At 40.8% G+C, this 13,144-nt stretch overlaps 1 protein-coding gene across 3 annotated transcripts in view; it reads left to right on the top strand.

Annotated features, from left to right (window-relative positions):
- The window catches only part of sim1a (SIM bHLH transcription factor 1a), a 74,346-nt gene that overhangs the window by 41,000 nt on the left and 20,202 nt on the right, over nucleotides 1-13,144 (top strand). For all 3 annotated transcript variants that reach the window (XM_072250287.1, XM_072250297.1, XM_072250307.1), the window contains one exon: nucleotides 10,834-11,254. In XM_072250287.1, coding sequence (XP_072106388.1) covers nucleotides 10,834-11,254 — 421 coding nt within the window. The remainder of the gene's footprint in view (nucleotides 1-10,833; nucleotides 11,255-13,144) is intronic.

The raw sequence follows: 13,144 nt of genomic DNA, 5'->3' as shown, positions 1-13,144 counted from the left end.
TTGTTGGTAGAATTTCAGATGGTGATGAGGAGGCATACAGAAGTGAGATAGATCAGCTGGTTAAGTGGTGTCACAACAACAACCTTACACTCAGTGTCAGTAAGATCAGGGAATTGATTGTGGACTTCAGGAAGGGGAAGTTGAGGGAAAACACACCAGTCTTCATTGTGAAATCAAAGGTGGAAAGAGTGAGCAGCTTCAAATTCCTGGTGTCAACGGCACTGAGTATCTATCTTGGGCCCAACATATTGACGCAATTTCAAAGAAGACACAACAGGGGCTATATTTCATTACGAGTTTGAGGAGACTCGGTATGTCATCAAAGACACTCGAAGATTTCTACAGATGTACCATGGAGAGCATCCTAACTTGTTGTATCACCGTCTGGTATGCAGGGGCCACTGCACAGGATTGAAAAGAGCTCCAACCTAGGCACTATCCTCCCTAGAATCGAGGACACCTTCAAAAGGCAATGCCTCAAAAAGGTGGCATCCATGATTAAGGACTCCCATCACCCAGGAAAAGCCTTCTCATTACTATCAAGAAGGAGATACAGGAGCCTGAAGACACAAACTCAATGTCTTAGGAACAGCTTCTTCCCCTTCAGCATCAGATTTCTGAATGGACAATGAATTCCTGAACCCTAGCTCACTACTTTTTCCTCTCTTTTTGCACTACTTATTATAATTTATAGTTTGTTTTATGACTGTGTATTACAATGTACTACTGCTGCAAAACAACAACAAATTTCACTGTATACGCCATTTTTATTAAGCATGATTCCTGAATCTGATTGTGAGCTACATACAAATAATGCTGGAGGACCTCATCAGGCCATGCTGCCTGGCCTGATGAGTTACTCCAGCATTTTGTGTGTGTAGCTTGGATCCAGCATCTGCAGATTTTCTCTTGTTTGTGATCTGATTGTGAGCTGACAGGAAGGCGACAGTAACTTAAATAATCACATGTTACAATGGTGTTGTACAGAAGAGCACCTCTGAACGCACAACATGTCGAACCTTGAAGTTGATGGGTTACAGCAGCAGAAGACCATGAACATACACTCAGTGGCCACTTCATTAGATACAGGAAGTACCTTATAAAGTGACCAGTGAGTGTTTGTTTAGCTTCAAAAGAGCTCATGTAACAGACTAGAGGTCAAAATATTGTAAGAGTTACTTTATTAAGCAAGAGCTGATAATAAGGTTTGTGGTTCCTAAAGTACTGCAGTGTGACATATGCAGGCATTTCGTATAATGAACTGAAGAAGTGTACCCAGGACGCATTGCATACAATGTCCCAAAATGTTGATCCTGTCTGTTGCTGGCATTTGAAGTCTGTGCATGAAGATTGTTAAATCTACCAATTTGTATGCAAATTAGGAACAAGTCACATAATACACCAACCGTAGCTGAACAGCACTCCAGATAGTAGGTGGTTTGTTTGCAAAGGACACTTCAACAGAGACCTTTATTGCAATGAATCCTCTGCCTTGAAGGTAGTCCTTGGCTTCACAAAGAATCACTGATCTCCTCTCCCAGAGGCTCCAATAATTGATTAGTGCATTGGGCAGGAAACTGTGCAGTTCTTAACAATAGCATATCCTCATGGCAACTGGCAGCCCATTAACAGCTTGTGGTGTCTGAAAACAGGCTTCACATTGTCACAGAACTTGAACAGCTAAACACAGTGACTTTCCACAAATAGGTTAAATGAGTTGATTTTGTGATATGGGGTACCTCCAACACAGCAAGTAGCCAGTATAGCAATCCCAGCCATACTTTATACACACCTTTGAATAACATAAACATGTTACACAAGGTAAAGTCCTGTTATGTTGTGTTTTGTTGGATAGAAATAATGACACTGGTAAATGCCTTGAGTTAAATAAGAGATATGCGTTAGACAGCAGAGTACTCAAATCAATTTTAATCAAGATCGGCAAATATTTGAGGAGCTCTTGAGCTTCAGAGCTGAACAGTTTTCATCTGTGATCAGCGGTATAAGACTTGCTTTAACTTGTAGAAGGAGAGAGAGCCTTAGCAGATTTCTAATGTTATAGAAATGGAGCAAAGGTGGCTCTACTTGTGACATATTGCGCAAAGTATAGGTGTGAACCTCATTTGAAACGAAATGGAAAACTGCAATATGAAGTGAAACAGGTCACCGTAAATTTTTCTTCTATCAGGAAGAAGTGGGGTATTCAAGATTGTTTATTGTCATTCTTGAGTACATGTGTGTAAAGGGGAATGAAAGGATTGTTACTCTGGATCTGATGCAGCATTAAAAACACAATAAGCATAAAATACACATTAAATATAAATGTAAAAGTGATCATATAAAGCACATAATACAAGTAACTGTTGAGAATGTGATTGTGTGTACAATACATAGGATAATTTTATATACATAGACTGATTAATGTACATAAAGCGTGTTGTAGTTGGGGTATGGTGGAGTTAATGGGTGGAGGTGTTGATTAGCCTAATGGCTTGGGGGAAGTAACTGTTTTTGAGTGTAGTGGTTCTGGCATGAATGCTACATAACTACTTCAATAACTTATATCTGGATATTAGGAGTTATTGATAATATCCCATCAATGGCTCCTAATATTGGTGTATTTGTGGAGTGTACAGTACAATCATCAGTGCTCCTCATGCACATTAATTATTGTACGTTGCTTTATTTTTCCTAACTGGAAAAGGGTGGATGAAACAAATAATGTTTCACATCCTTATAAAGAGTACCAACATTAATTTATTGCTTGCTGTACAAAAATACAACACTGGAATTATTTCAAGCACCACACACAAAATGCTGGAGGAACTCAGCAGGCCAAGTAGCATCAATATTTCGGGCTGAGACCCTTCATCAGGACTCAAGCTTTGAAAAGGAGAATAAAACTACACCCGTGCAAATCACCTGCGGCATCTGCTGACCCTGTGATTTCTGTCTTGGAGGCCGTTATCAGAGCGTTTTTCAAGAGGGTGATGCTAGATGCTGCCATAGATGCAGCCTGTCCTGCTGATTCCTCCAGCATTTTGTGTGTGTTGCTTGGATTTCCAGCATCTGTAGACTTTCTCTAGATTGTGACTGAAATTATTTCCTGCAGTTTTAATTGTGTTATTATCAGAGGGGTAATGGCCTAAATATTTTTGCATTGGTTGCATAAGTGGCTTTGAGGAAGCTGTAAATGTTTTTTCCAGTTCCTTAGTTCCACTCTTCCACACCCATGATATGTTTTGCTGTGCTAATCTGCTTGGTCAAGCAAATCTCTTCTGCTAACACCTGGTGACAGAGAGCACTCGGTAAATGCACTCCTTACACACGCACACAAACATTGCCTTGACATTCTGCTGTCGTTATGCTGAGTGTACGCACCTCAATGTCTTCCCCGGTATAAAGAAGCTTAAACCAAGCTGATTCGCTTGGGTTAGTTTATGGTGCCTTTCCCACCATATACGGTGGAATATTTCACTCCTTTAGTAATGGGGATGTGTAAATGTGCGTGTGTTTTTTTAAAACTGTATTTAAGGTAGATATTTCTGTTTATTTTGTAGTATGATTGTGCGGTGCATCATATTGTAATTCTTACGTCTTAAGTTAACTTCATTGTAATCAAAGATGGTATGTCCTAGTGCCTATAAAAAGGAGCTCATCGCTCTCAGTGAGCGAGAGGTAAGGGGCTGTCAGGAGTTCACACGGAACCAGAATAAATATGGAGCTATTACCGTACTTTCTGGTAGATATCTTTTTGAAATATTGCCAGTTTTCTTTTCACTATTTTCATTACATTTTGATTTTTGATGCACCTTATAAATACCCTTGCAATAAATTGCTAAATACCTCCAGCCATTTTGCCTTTGGTCATAACCACATGTATAACACACCTGCTTAATCTGAGGTGTTTAAATTTGGCCATGTTAGTTCGATGTTAGTTCCAAAGAAGTACAGTAATGACTGCTTTGAAGTTATAGCTTTAACAGTTGTCAGCTGCTTCCGAACTGTGATATAAGATTCCCACCAAAATTTACCTTAAACTTCATGACCATGGAGCAGAAAACTGTGCCCCATTCTCGAATAAAGATAAGTGATTGGCAAAGACCAGTCTTAAAAACCTGGAAATAGAAATTCAAGACATAAAAGGGCATGCTTGGAACAAGTTACCCAGTCTAATGCAAGATTCAAGATTCAAACTTGTTTAATATCATTTCCTGTGCCCAAGTTCAAATTTCAAAGTAAGTTTATTATCAAAGTACATAAATGTCACCACATACAACCCTGAGGTTCTTTGTCTTGTAGTCATATTCAGTAAATCCAAAAATCATAATACAATGAGAGGCTGCACCCAACATGACGACAAACAACCAATGTGAAAAAGACAACAAACTGTACAAATACAAAACAGAAATAAAACAAAATAAACAAATAAATATTGAGAACGAGATGAAGATTCCTTCAAAGTTGTGGGAACAGTTCAGAGATGGGGCGAGTGAAATTATCCGCACTGTTTCAAGAGCCTAATGGTTGAGGGGTAATAACTGTTATTGAAACTGGTGGCGTGAGTCCTGAGCTTCGTGTTTCTTCTTCCTCATGGCAGTAGTGAGAACAGAGCATGCTCTGGGTGGTGGGGGTTCTTGATGATGGATGCTGCTTTCTTGCGACAGTAATCTATATAGATGTGCTCAATGGTGGGGATGGCTTAGCCCATGATGGACTGGGCTGTATCCATTACTTTTTGTGGGATTTTCTCATCAAGGGCATTGGTGTTTCTATACCAGATCGTGATGCAACCAGTTAATATACTCTCCACCATGCATCTGTGGAAGCTTGTCAAGGTTATAGATATCATGTTGAATCATCATAAACTTCTAAGGAAGTAGAGGTGCTGCTGTGCTTTCTTTGTAATTGCACTTAAGTGGTGGGGCCAGGATAGGTCTTCTGAAATGTTAACAACAAGAAATTTCAAGTTGCTGACCCTCTCCACCCCTGATCCACTGATGAGAATTGGCTCATGGGCCTCTTATTTCCTCCTCGTGAAGTCAACAATCAGCTCCTTGGTTTTGCTGACATTGAATGAGAGGTTGTGGTAACACAGCCAGATTTTCATCACCCTCTTATATGCTGATTTGTCACCAATAACGGTGGTGTTGTTGGCAAACTTAAACATGGCATTGGAGCTGTACTTTGCCTCACAGTCATAAATATAAAGTGAGTAAAGCAGGGGGGTAACACGCTGATGGAGATTGTGGAGGAGAAGTTATTGCCAATCTGAACTGACTGGGGTCTACAAGTGAGAAAACTGAGAATCCAGTTGTATGAGGAGGTACTGAGGCCTGAGTCTTCAAGCATATTGATCAGTTTTGAGGAGATGATAGCATTGAATGCTGAGTGGTAATTTATAAAGAGCATCCTGATGCATGTACCTTCCAAGAGGACCACAGCCTTCTCATGGTTTGGCGGCTTGCGTGTCTCAATGACCCAAAGAGCTAGGTTGGCTGGAGTTGGAGTTTTATGCTTTGGCTTTTGGTAGGGTCACCCATGTCAAAGGATAGAGGCTGGACTAAGAGTAGTCCAAATATCCTCCAGGTTTGGGGGTTTAGCTCAGGGCTAACAACCATGACTGGCAAAACAAAATTATTATGGAAGAAGCAATTAAGAATTCTTCTACATCTGAGTGCAATGGTATTCCTGAGTCTCAACATGGAACTTGCATAACTGATAGAAGTGAAAACCGAGAGGAAACTTCTGACATGATGAAGGAACCCTGAACACGATCGGAGATAGAAGGCCATCATTGCTGCCCTAAATGCCAGTGGTGTAATTGGCTGTAAGGAAGTGATGCATGTATCTTTGCTGTCCAGATGTTCCAGGCTTGAGTGAAGAACCAGTGAAATAGCATCTGCTCTGCATTGTGCTTGTAGGCAAATTGGAGCAATTCCGAGTCATTTCTCAGGCAGTTGATATGTTTCATGACCAACTTCTCAAAGCACTTCATCACAGTGGATTTAGGTGCTACTGGACAATAGTCATTGAGGCAGGTTATCATGTTCTTCTAAGGTACCAATATAATTGAAGCTTGCTTAAAGCAGGTGGGTACCTTGGACTACCAAAGTGAGAATTTAAAGATATTGGTGAACATTCCAGCCAGATGATCTGCACCTGTCCTTAGTACTCAACTAGATACTCTACTTTGGCTGGGTAATTTCTATGGGTTCACCCTTCTGAAGGATGTTCTTACATCCACCTCAGAGACTGAAATCATAATGTCATTGGCGGCAGTGGGAGTTCATGAAGGTTTCGCCATGTTGTGAAGGTCAACGCGAGCAGAGAAGGTATTGAGCTCATCTGGAAGTGAAGCCTTGTTTTCACCTATGTTGCTTGGTTTCACTGCATAAGAAGTAATAGCATTCAAACCCTGCCACAACAGTCAAGCATCCTTCAGTGATTCAAGTTTAGTCCAGAATTTTCACTTTGCCTGTGAGATGGCTTTCTAGATACCATACCTGGATCTTGTACCTTACTTGGTCACCAGAACTGGATGTCACTGATCTGACCCAAAGCAGTATGCAGATCTTATGGTTCATCCAGGGCTTCTGGATGTGTCCTTGAACATGACCTAGTTCATCAACTTGAAGTAATCCCATAGTCGCTCCTCTGCCTCCTGCGACCACCACTTTTTGTCCTTATCTCAGGAGCCTCTGCCTGTAAGCAAGTAGGAGAAGGACAGCCAAGTGATCAGATTTCCCAAAATGTTGTCTGGGAATAGAATGGTAGGGATTCCGTATTGTAGTCTGGTGTATTGGAACCTTGCTACAGCAGGTTATATGCTAATGGTAATTGGGAAGAAAGTTCTTCAAACTAGCCTGATTGAAGTCCCCGACTATGATATGATATGCATTGTGATGGACTGTTTCTTGTTTGGTGAAGGCAGCATTTAATATCTTGAGTGCCTGACTATGGCTAGCTTTTGGTGGTATGTAAACTGTGGCCAGGATCATGGAGGAGAAGTCTGTTGTTAAGTAGAACAGTCGGCATTTAATCATTAGATGTTCCGGCTTGGGGGAACAGGAGTGTGACAAAACCACCATATTTGAGCTCCACAGACAGTTTATCATGAAGCACAGACACCCTCAACCTTTTGCCTTCTCCAAATCAGCAATCCGGTTCATCCTGTGTGTTGAGAAGCCTTCAGGTCTGATAATCCTGTGTGTTCACAGTAAATAAGAATGAAATACTTCAGATCTGATGCAGCACTAACCCCTCCCCCGCCACAAAAGATAAAGAGCACAATAATAATAATTTGAAAAACACACAATAAATATAAATGCATAAGATAGCTTATATACACAGATTGATTGTACAATATGTTAATAAAGTGATGCTAAACTGTGCATAAAATGGAAAATAATAAAGTAGCTACACACATAAAAGTTGCTGGTGAACGCAGCAGGCCAGGCAGCATCTCTAGGAAGAGGTACAGTTGACGTTTCGGGCCGAGACCCTTCGTCCTGAAATTCCAGCATCTGGAGATTTCCTTATGTTTGCGATGATAAAGTAGCTGTAGAGTTAGTGGGTGGAGGAGTTGATCAGCTTTACTGCTTGGGAAAAGCAGATGTTTTTGAGTCTGGTGGTCCTGGTATGGATGCTATGTAGCCTCCTCCCTGATGGGAGTGGGACAAACAGTTCATGAGCAAGGTGTATAGGATCCTTCATGAGATTACTGCCCCTTTTCCAGCACCTCTCTGTATATATGTCCTTGATAACAGGGAAGCTGGTGTCAATAATGTGTATTGATTAGTTTTGTAGAGCCTTGCTGTCCACTGCACTGCATTTTCCATGCCAAGCAGTGTTGCAGCTTGTTACGATGCTCTCTGCTGTGTATCTACAGAATGACATGAGTATAATGTGTGAAGTCTGGCACTCTTCAGCCTCCTCAGAATGTAGAGGCATAGGTAAGATCTCTTGACTACATTAATCCATTTATTGTTGAATATGGTGAGAGGTTTTGCCTTCACCACTCAGTCAGGAAGTAAGTTCTAGTATCCCCATTATACTTGGGGTGTAAAAACTTCTCCTTAATTCGCTTATGATCCAGCAACTTGGTTGAATCTATAGGTCGTGGTTATTGAATTCTCTGATTAGGGAAAGAAGAACTTCCCATGCAATTTTATACTCTAACCTGTGCTCAAGTGCATTTATCATGACTAAAATTCTCCAGTTCTGACAATGTCTTTGTAAATTACCATTACATTATCATTCCCAAGCCATATTCCAGTTTGCGGAGGGAGGTTGAAAATCTGACCTGTTACTCAGTGTCAACAAGACCAAGGAGCTGGTTATTGACTTCAGGAGAAGCAAACCAGAGATGCATAAGTCTGTTTGGAGGACCTATCCTGGGTACAACATGTAACTGCAATTACGAAGAAAGCATGACAGCACCTCTGCTTTGGCGTTTGCGAAGATTTGGCATGACATCTAAAACTTTGACAAACTTCTATAGGTGCATAGTGGAGGGAATATTGATTAGCTGCATCACAGCCTGGTGTGAAAACATCAGTGCTCTTGAATGGAAAATCCAACAAAAAGTAATGGATACAGCCCAGTCCATCACAGGTAAAGCCCTCCCCACCATTGATCACATATACATGAAACACTATTGCTGGAAAGGAGCATACTTCGTCAGAGACTCCACTACCCAAGACATGCTCTCTTCTCACTGCTGCCATTAGGAAGAAGGTACAGGAAACTCAAGACACATACCAGCAGGTTCAGGACAAACCCTCAGCCATCAGGAACCAAAGGGTATAACTCAGTTTTATTGTCCCATCATTGAAATGTTCCCATAACCTATGGACTCACTTTCAAGGACTCTTCATTTCATACTCTCAATATGTATTGCTTATTTATTTATTTCTTTTTGTATTGGCACATTTTATTGTCTTTTGCACGCTGGTTCAATGTCCAAGTTGGTTCTGTCTTTCATTGATTCAGTTATGGTTCTTATTCTATAGATTTATTGAGTCTGCCCATCTGCAAGACAATGAATCTCAGGGTTGCATATGGTGACATATATGTACTTTGATAATAAATTTATTTTGAACTTTGAACTAATACAATCTTTTCAGGGCTATAATTAATCTTGATTATAGATTCTTCTCCATAACTAAGACTTAGAGATTCAATGAAATTTGTTGGATTAAAAGGGAACTGTGAGAAGTTCTTATACCTCAAAAGTGATGAGGAAGCTGGAACCTATTTCACGTGCGAGTGTTTGAGCCAGAACCTCTCACCACATTTAGCAATATATGGATATGCTGAGTACCTACTTGGACATGTTGTTCTCCTGTGTCTTTGAGTTTCTGCTTCGAAGTTTGTAAAGATGGTCTTTGTATTCATTTATCTTTTCTGCAGAATTGGTTAATGTTTTCTGTTCAGTGGTCACAAGGTTCATACTGAATCCTAAACTATATTGTGATGAATAGTTCCTTACCAGTGCAAAACATGTTTCTAAAGAACTCATATTTTAATCTAACAAAGATGGATATTTTATAGTATCACGTAATTGCTTGGGCAAATTTTCACATATCTTAATTGCTACACCTGACCAGCATTCAGAGCCTCAAACAGCCCTTCCAGGTGAGGCAACACTTCACCTGTGAATCTGTTGGGATTGTTTACTGTATCTGGTGCTCCTGATGCAACCTCCTGTACATTGGTGAGATCCAATGTAGTTTGGGAGAATGCTTGGTCAAGCACCTTTGATCCATCTGCGAAAAGCAGGATTTCCTTGTAGCCATTCCATTTTAGATTCAATCCCCATTCCCATCCCAACATGTCAAGCTATGGCTTTCTCTATTGCTCCAAAGAGGAACTCTCTGGTTGAAGAAGCAACACATGTTCTGTGTGGGTAGCCTCCACCTTCTTCCATTCCCTACACCACCTCCCCTCTTGCCTCCTCTTTTCTCATCTGTCTATCACCTCTCCTCAGTGCCCCTCTTCCTTCCCTTTCTCCCATAGTCCATTCTGCTTTCTGACCATATTCCTTCTTCTTCAGCTTGTTATCTTTTCTACCTATCAACTCCCAGCTTTGCACTTCATCCTCCCCCACCCCCACATCAACCCTGACTTCATCTTTGAGCCTGTACTCTCCTCCCCCCCCCTCCCCCCACATTATTCTGGCTTCTTCCTCTTTACTTTTCAGTCCAGGTGAAGGGTCTCAGCCCAAACTATTGATGGTTTATTCATTTCCAGAGATGCTACCTGACCTGCTGAGTTTCATCAGCATTTTATATGTGTTGCTCTGGATTTCCAGCATCTACAGAATGTTATGTAACTTAATTAACCTTTATTGTTCAAAATTATTGTTTCTCTAAATGAAATTCAGAGGCTTGTATCAGGCAAGAAAATTAAAGTCTGATACAAACATTGTGTACATGTTTTTTCATTGAGAAACCTTTATTAGGTTCTGCAGAGCAGAATGCCAGAAAAATTGCAGACAGACCATAGTGGTTTAGAAGCTGGTAGTCAGAACAAGATGTGAGTAGCTCAGCTGTGTGGAAGAATGGAAAACAAAGTGATGAAGGCAGACTTTCAAATAATAGTTGCCCTGATAAGGAAATGTACAGGAGGAGTTTGTTTAGCATAATGCTTCAATGTTGGATTTTTAAAAAGGCTGCCTAGCTAATCCTGTATTCTTAACTAAGTTATATTTGAAGATTATCAGAAATAAGGATGAATAAAACTGATTTTTGCAATTATTTAAGATTAGCTAGAAATAATATACAGATTTATGATCCTTTTCATAACTTTTTTTCCTCTTTTCTCTTACAGTACTCTGGATTTCACACTGAAAGATCTGAATCTGACCATGAGAGCCAGTGGGGAGGAAGTCCACTAACAGATAATGCTTCCCCACAACTGCTGGAGCACACTGAAGGTCCACAGCCCCATTCCCAGCATGATATTATCTCCTGTGCCTACGGACAGTTCTCTGATAGAAACTCTCTGTGCTATGGCTTTGCCCTCGAGCACTCCAGATCGGCGGAGGAAAGGCAGTCACATTTCCATGTGTCGGCATGCGAGGGAGGAAGGTGCGAGGCAGGCAGATACTTCCTTGGGGGTTCACAGTCTTCAAGAGAAAATTGGTGGAGCTCTTCCCGTATGACACTGGCTCTGGCAAAATCATCTCCAGAGAGCAGAGAGGGATATGAAAACAACATGCCACACATTGCCACGATTCCCAATATTCATGGTAAGACTATCATAAAGAAGTAACTAGCAACCAGAAAATTCACATTTCAGGAAGCAGTCATTTCTAAGGAGATTGCTTTCAGATTGAGTAGGAAAGGAAAGCTGATTTCATAAGTAGTTGAAGCATTAATATGCATTTTTATTGTAACTCACTAAAGTGAGGCATGATATGTGAAACAAATAGATTTCATATGGCAAGCTGTCAAATGCAGAAGTCTTTACAAGGCAAATCCTCTCCAAAAACATATAGGAAGTTCCCTGCACTGGAACATATTTAGCAACTTGGAGATGTAGGAGACTACGAATGCTGGAACCTGGAGCAACCCAGCAAAAGCTGGAGGAACTTAAGACATCAGGCCCATGAAGGGAAATAGACAGTCGACATTTCAGGTCAAGACCCTTCATTTCAGATGACTGTCCATTTCCCTCCGTAGATAATGCCTGACCTGCTGAGTTCCTGCAGACTTATTGTGTGGTGTTATGTTTTGTTACTCCAAAACATAAAACTATTTGAAAGAAAAACATGGGGGGACTAGGATAAACATGTACTCTTTGTTTTTACCTCTAGTGAGTGTGTCCTTATGATGTGGTGGCATAAAGACGTATGCCATTTACGTATTTTTACATATAACCCATAATGAATTATTTAAGCAAACAAATGCTTAATCAAACAATATATTTACAATATTACTCAAATATTACTGAAATATTAATTACACAACACTCCTTGCATGGCTATAAACTCCAACTCAATATAGAATGTATTTCAACTACTACACATACACAGCATACTATATAATATAACTACTATACAGACATCCACAACATAGTAAATTTTAAATTGTTCCATTCAGGCCTAAAGTTTTAATCGCTGTGGAGGATTTCTTACTTCTGTGGGTTAACGTCTTTGCTGGCAAGGGTCATCATTCTGCTTGGCAGGTGAGACTCATGACAATGAAACAATCACAGGGTCTGGGGCCTCCACCATGCTGTTTGTAGGTGTTTGACTCTAGGACTGCAGGAAGTGATTCTGACAGCTCTGGGCACTTCCTTCTGGATGTGTGGCAATTCAAACAATGCATGGCAAGTTTCTCAATCTGCTGATTGATCCCAGACCATCAGACAGCTTCTAGCCAGGTTATCTTTTTAACCACACCTGGATGACTGGCCTGAGGCTCCTACAACAATTTGGCTCTCAGCTTGGCTGATACAAGAACTCTCAATCCCCACACAGGGCAACCTCTATCAAGGGCAAGATAATCCCAGCACTGCTAAAAGTGGGGAAACAGATTTCTGCTGCACATTCCATCCACTTTGTGTTGCCATGCAGACCTGAGACAGTGTGGAGTCTTTTCTGGTTTCCCTTTGGATCATTTCTGCTGTGTTAGGGAGACTTTTGGTTTGCACTGGGGAGAATATATCAAGAGGAGTGTCTACTTATATAAACTGTTCAGTTATTTCCTTCTCCAAGGGTAAATGGGGCAATTCATCAGCATTTTCATGGTTAGTCATCCTCTTGAATTTGATCTTGTGATTGTGTCCTCCTAGAAACAGAACCCATCTGTTCATTCCTGCTGCTGCTGTTAGTGAAGCACCCTTCGGTGGATTGAAATTGGACTCTGGTTGTTGATGGTCAATAATGAGGGTAAACTCTGCCCTATACAAGTACTTGTTGAAACAAGAGTGTATTGATCTACTTTCAGTACAGGGTTGACAGTGACTTTAATATCACCACAGATCGTGACAGATCCATTTGTCTTAACTACTGGGACCACTGGTGTTGCCTGTGGGCTCCACTGAATGTTGGAAAGAATTCCTTCAGCCTTCAGGCACTCTAGCTCACGGGCTGCTTTATCACAGAAAGTATAAGAAGCTAGACAGGCTTTGTAAA

The sequence above is a fragment of the Mobula birostris genome, chromosome 2, assembly GCF_030028105.1.
Source record: "Mobula birostris isolate sMobBir1 chromosome 2, sMobBir1.hap1, whole genome shotgun sequence".
NCBI classification, from domain to species: domain Eukaryota; kingdom Metazoa; phylum Chordata; class Chondrichthyes; order Myliobatiformes; family Myliobatidae; genus Mobula; species Mobula birostris.
This window is presented reverse-complemented; position numbering and strand designations above follow the sequence as displayed.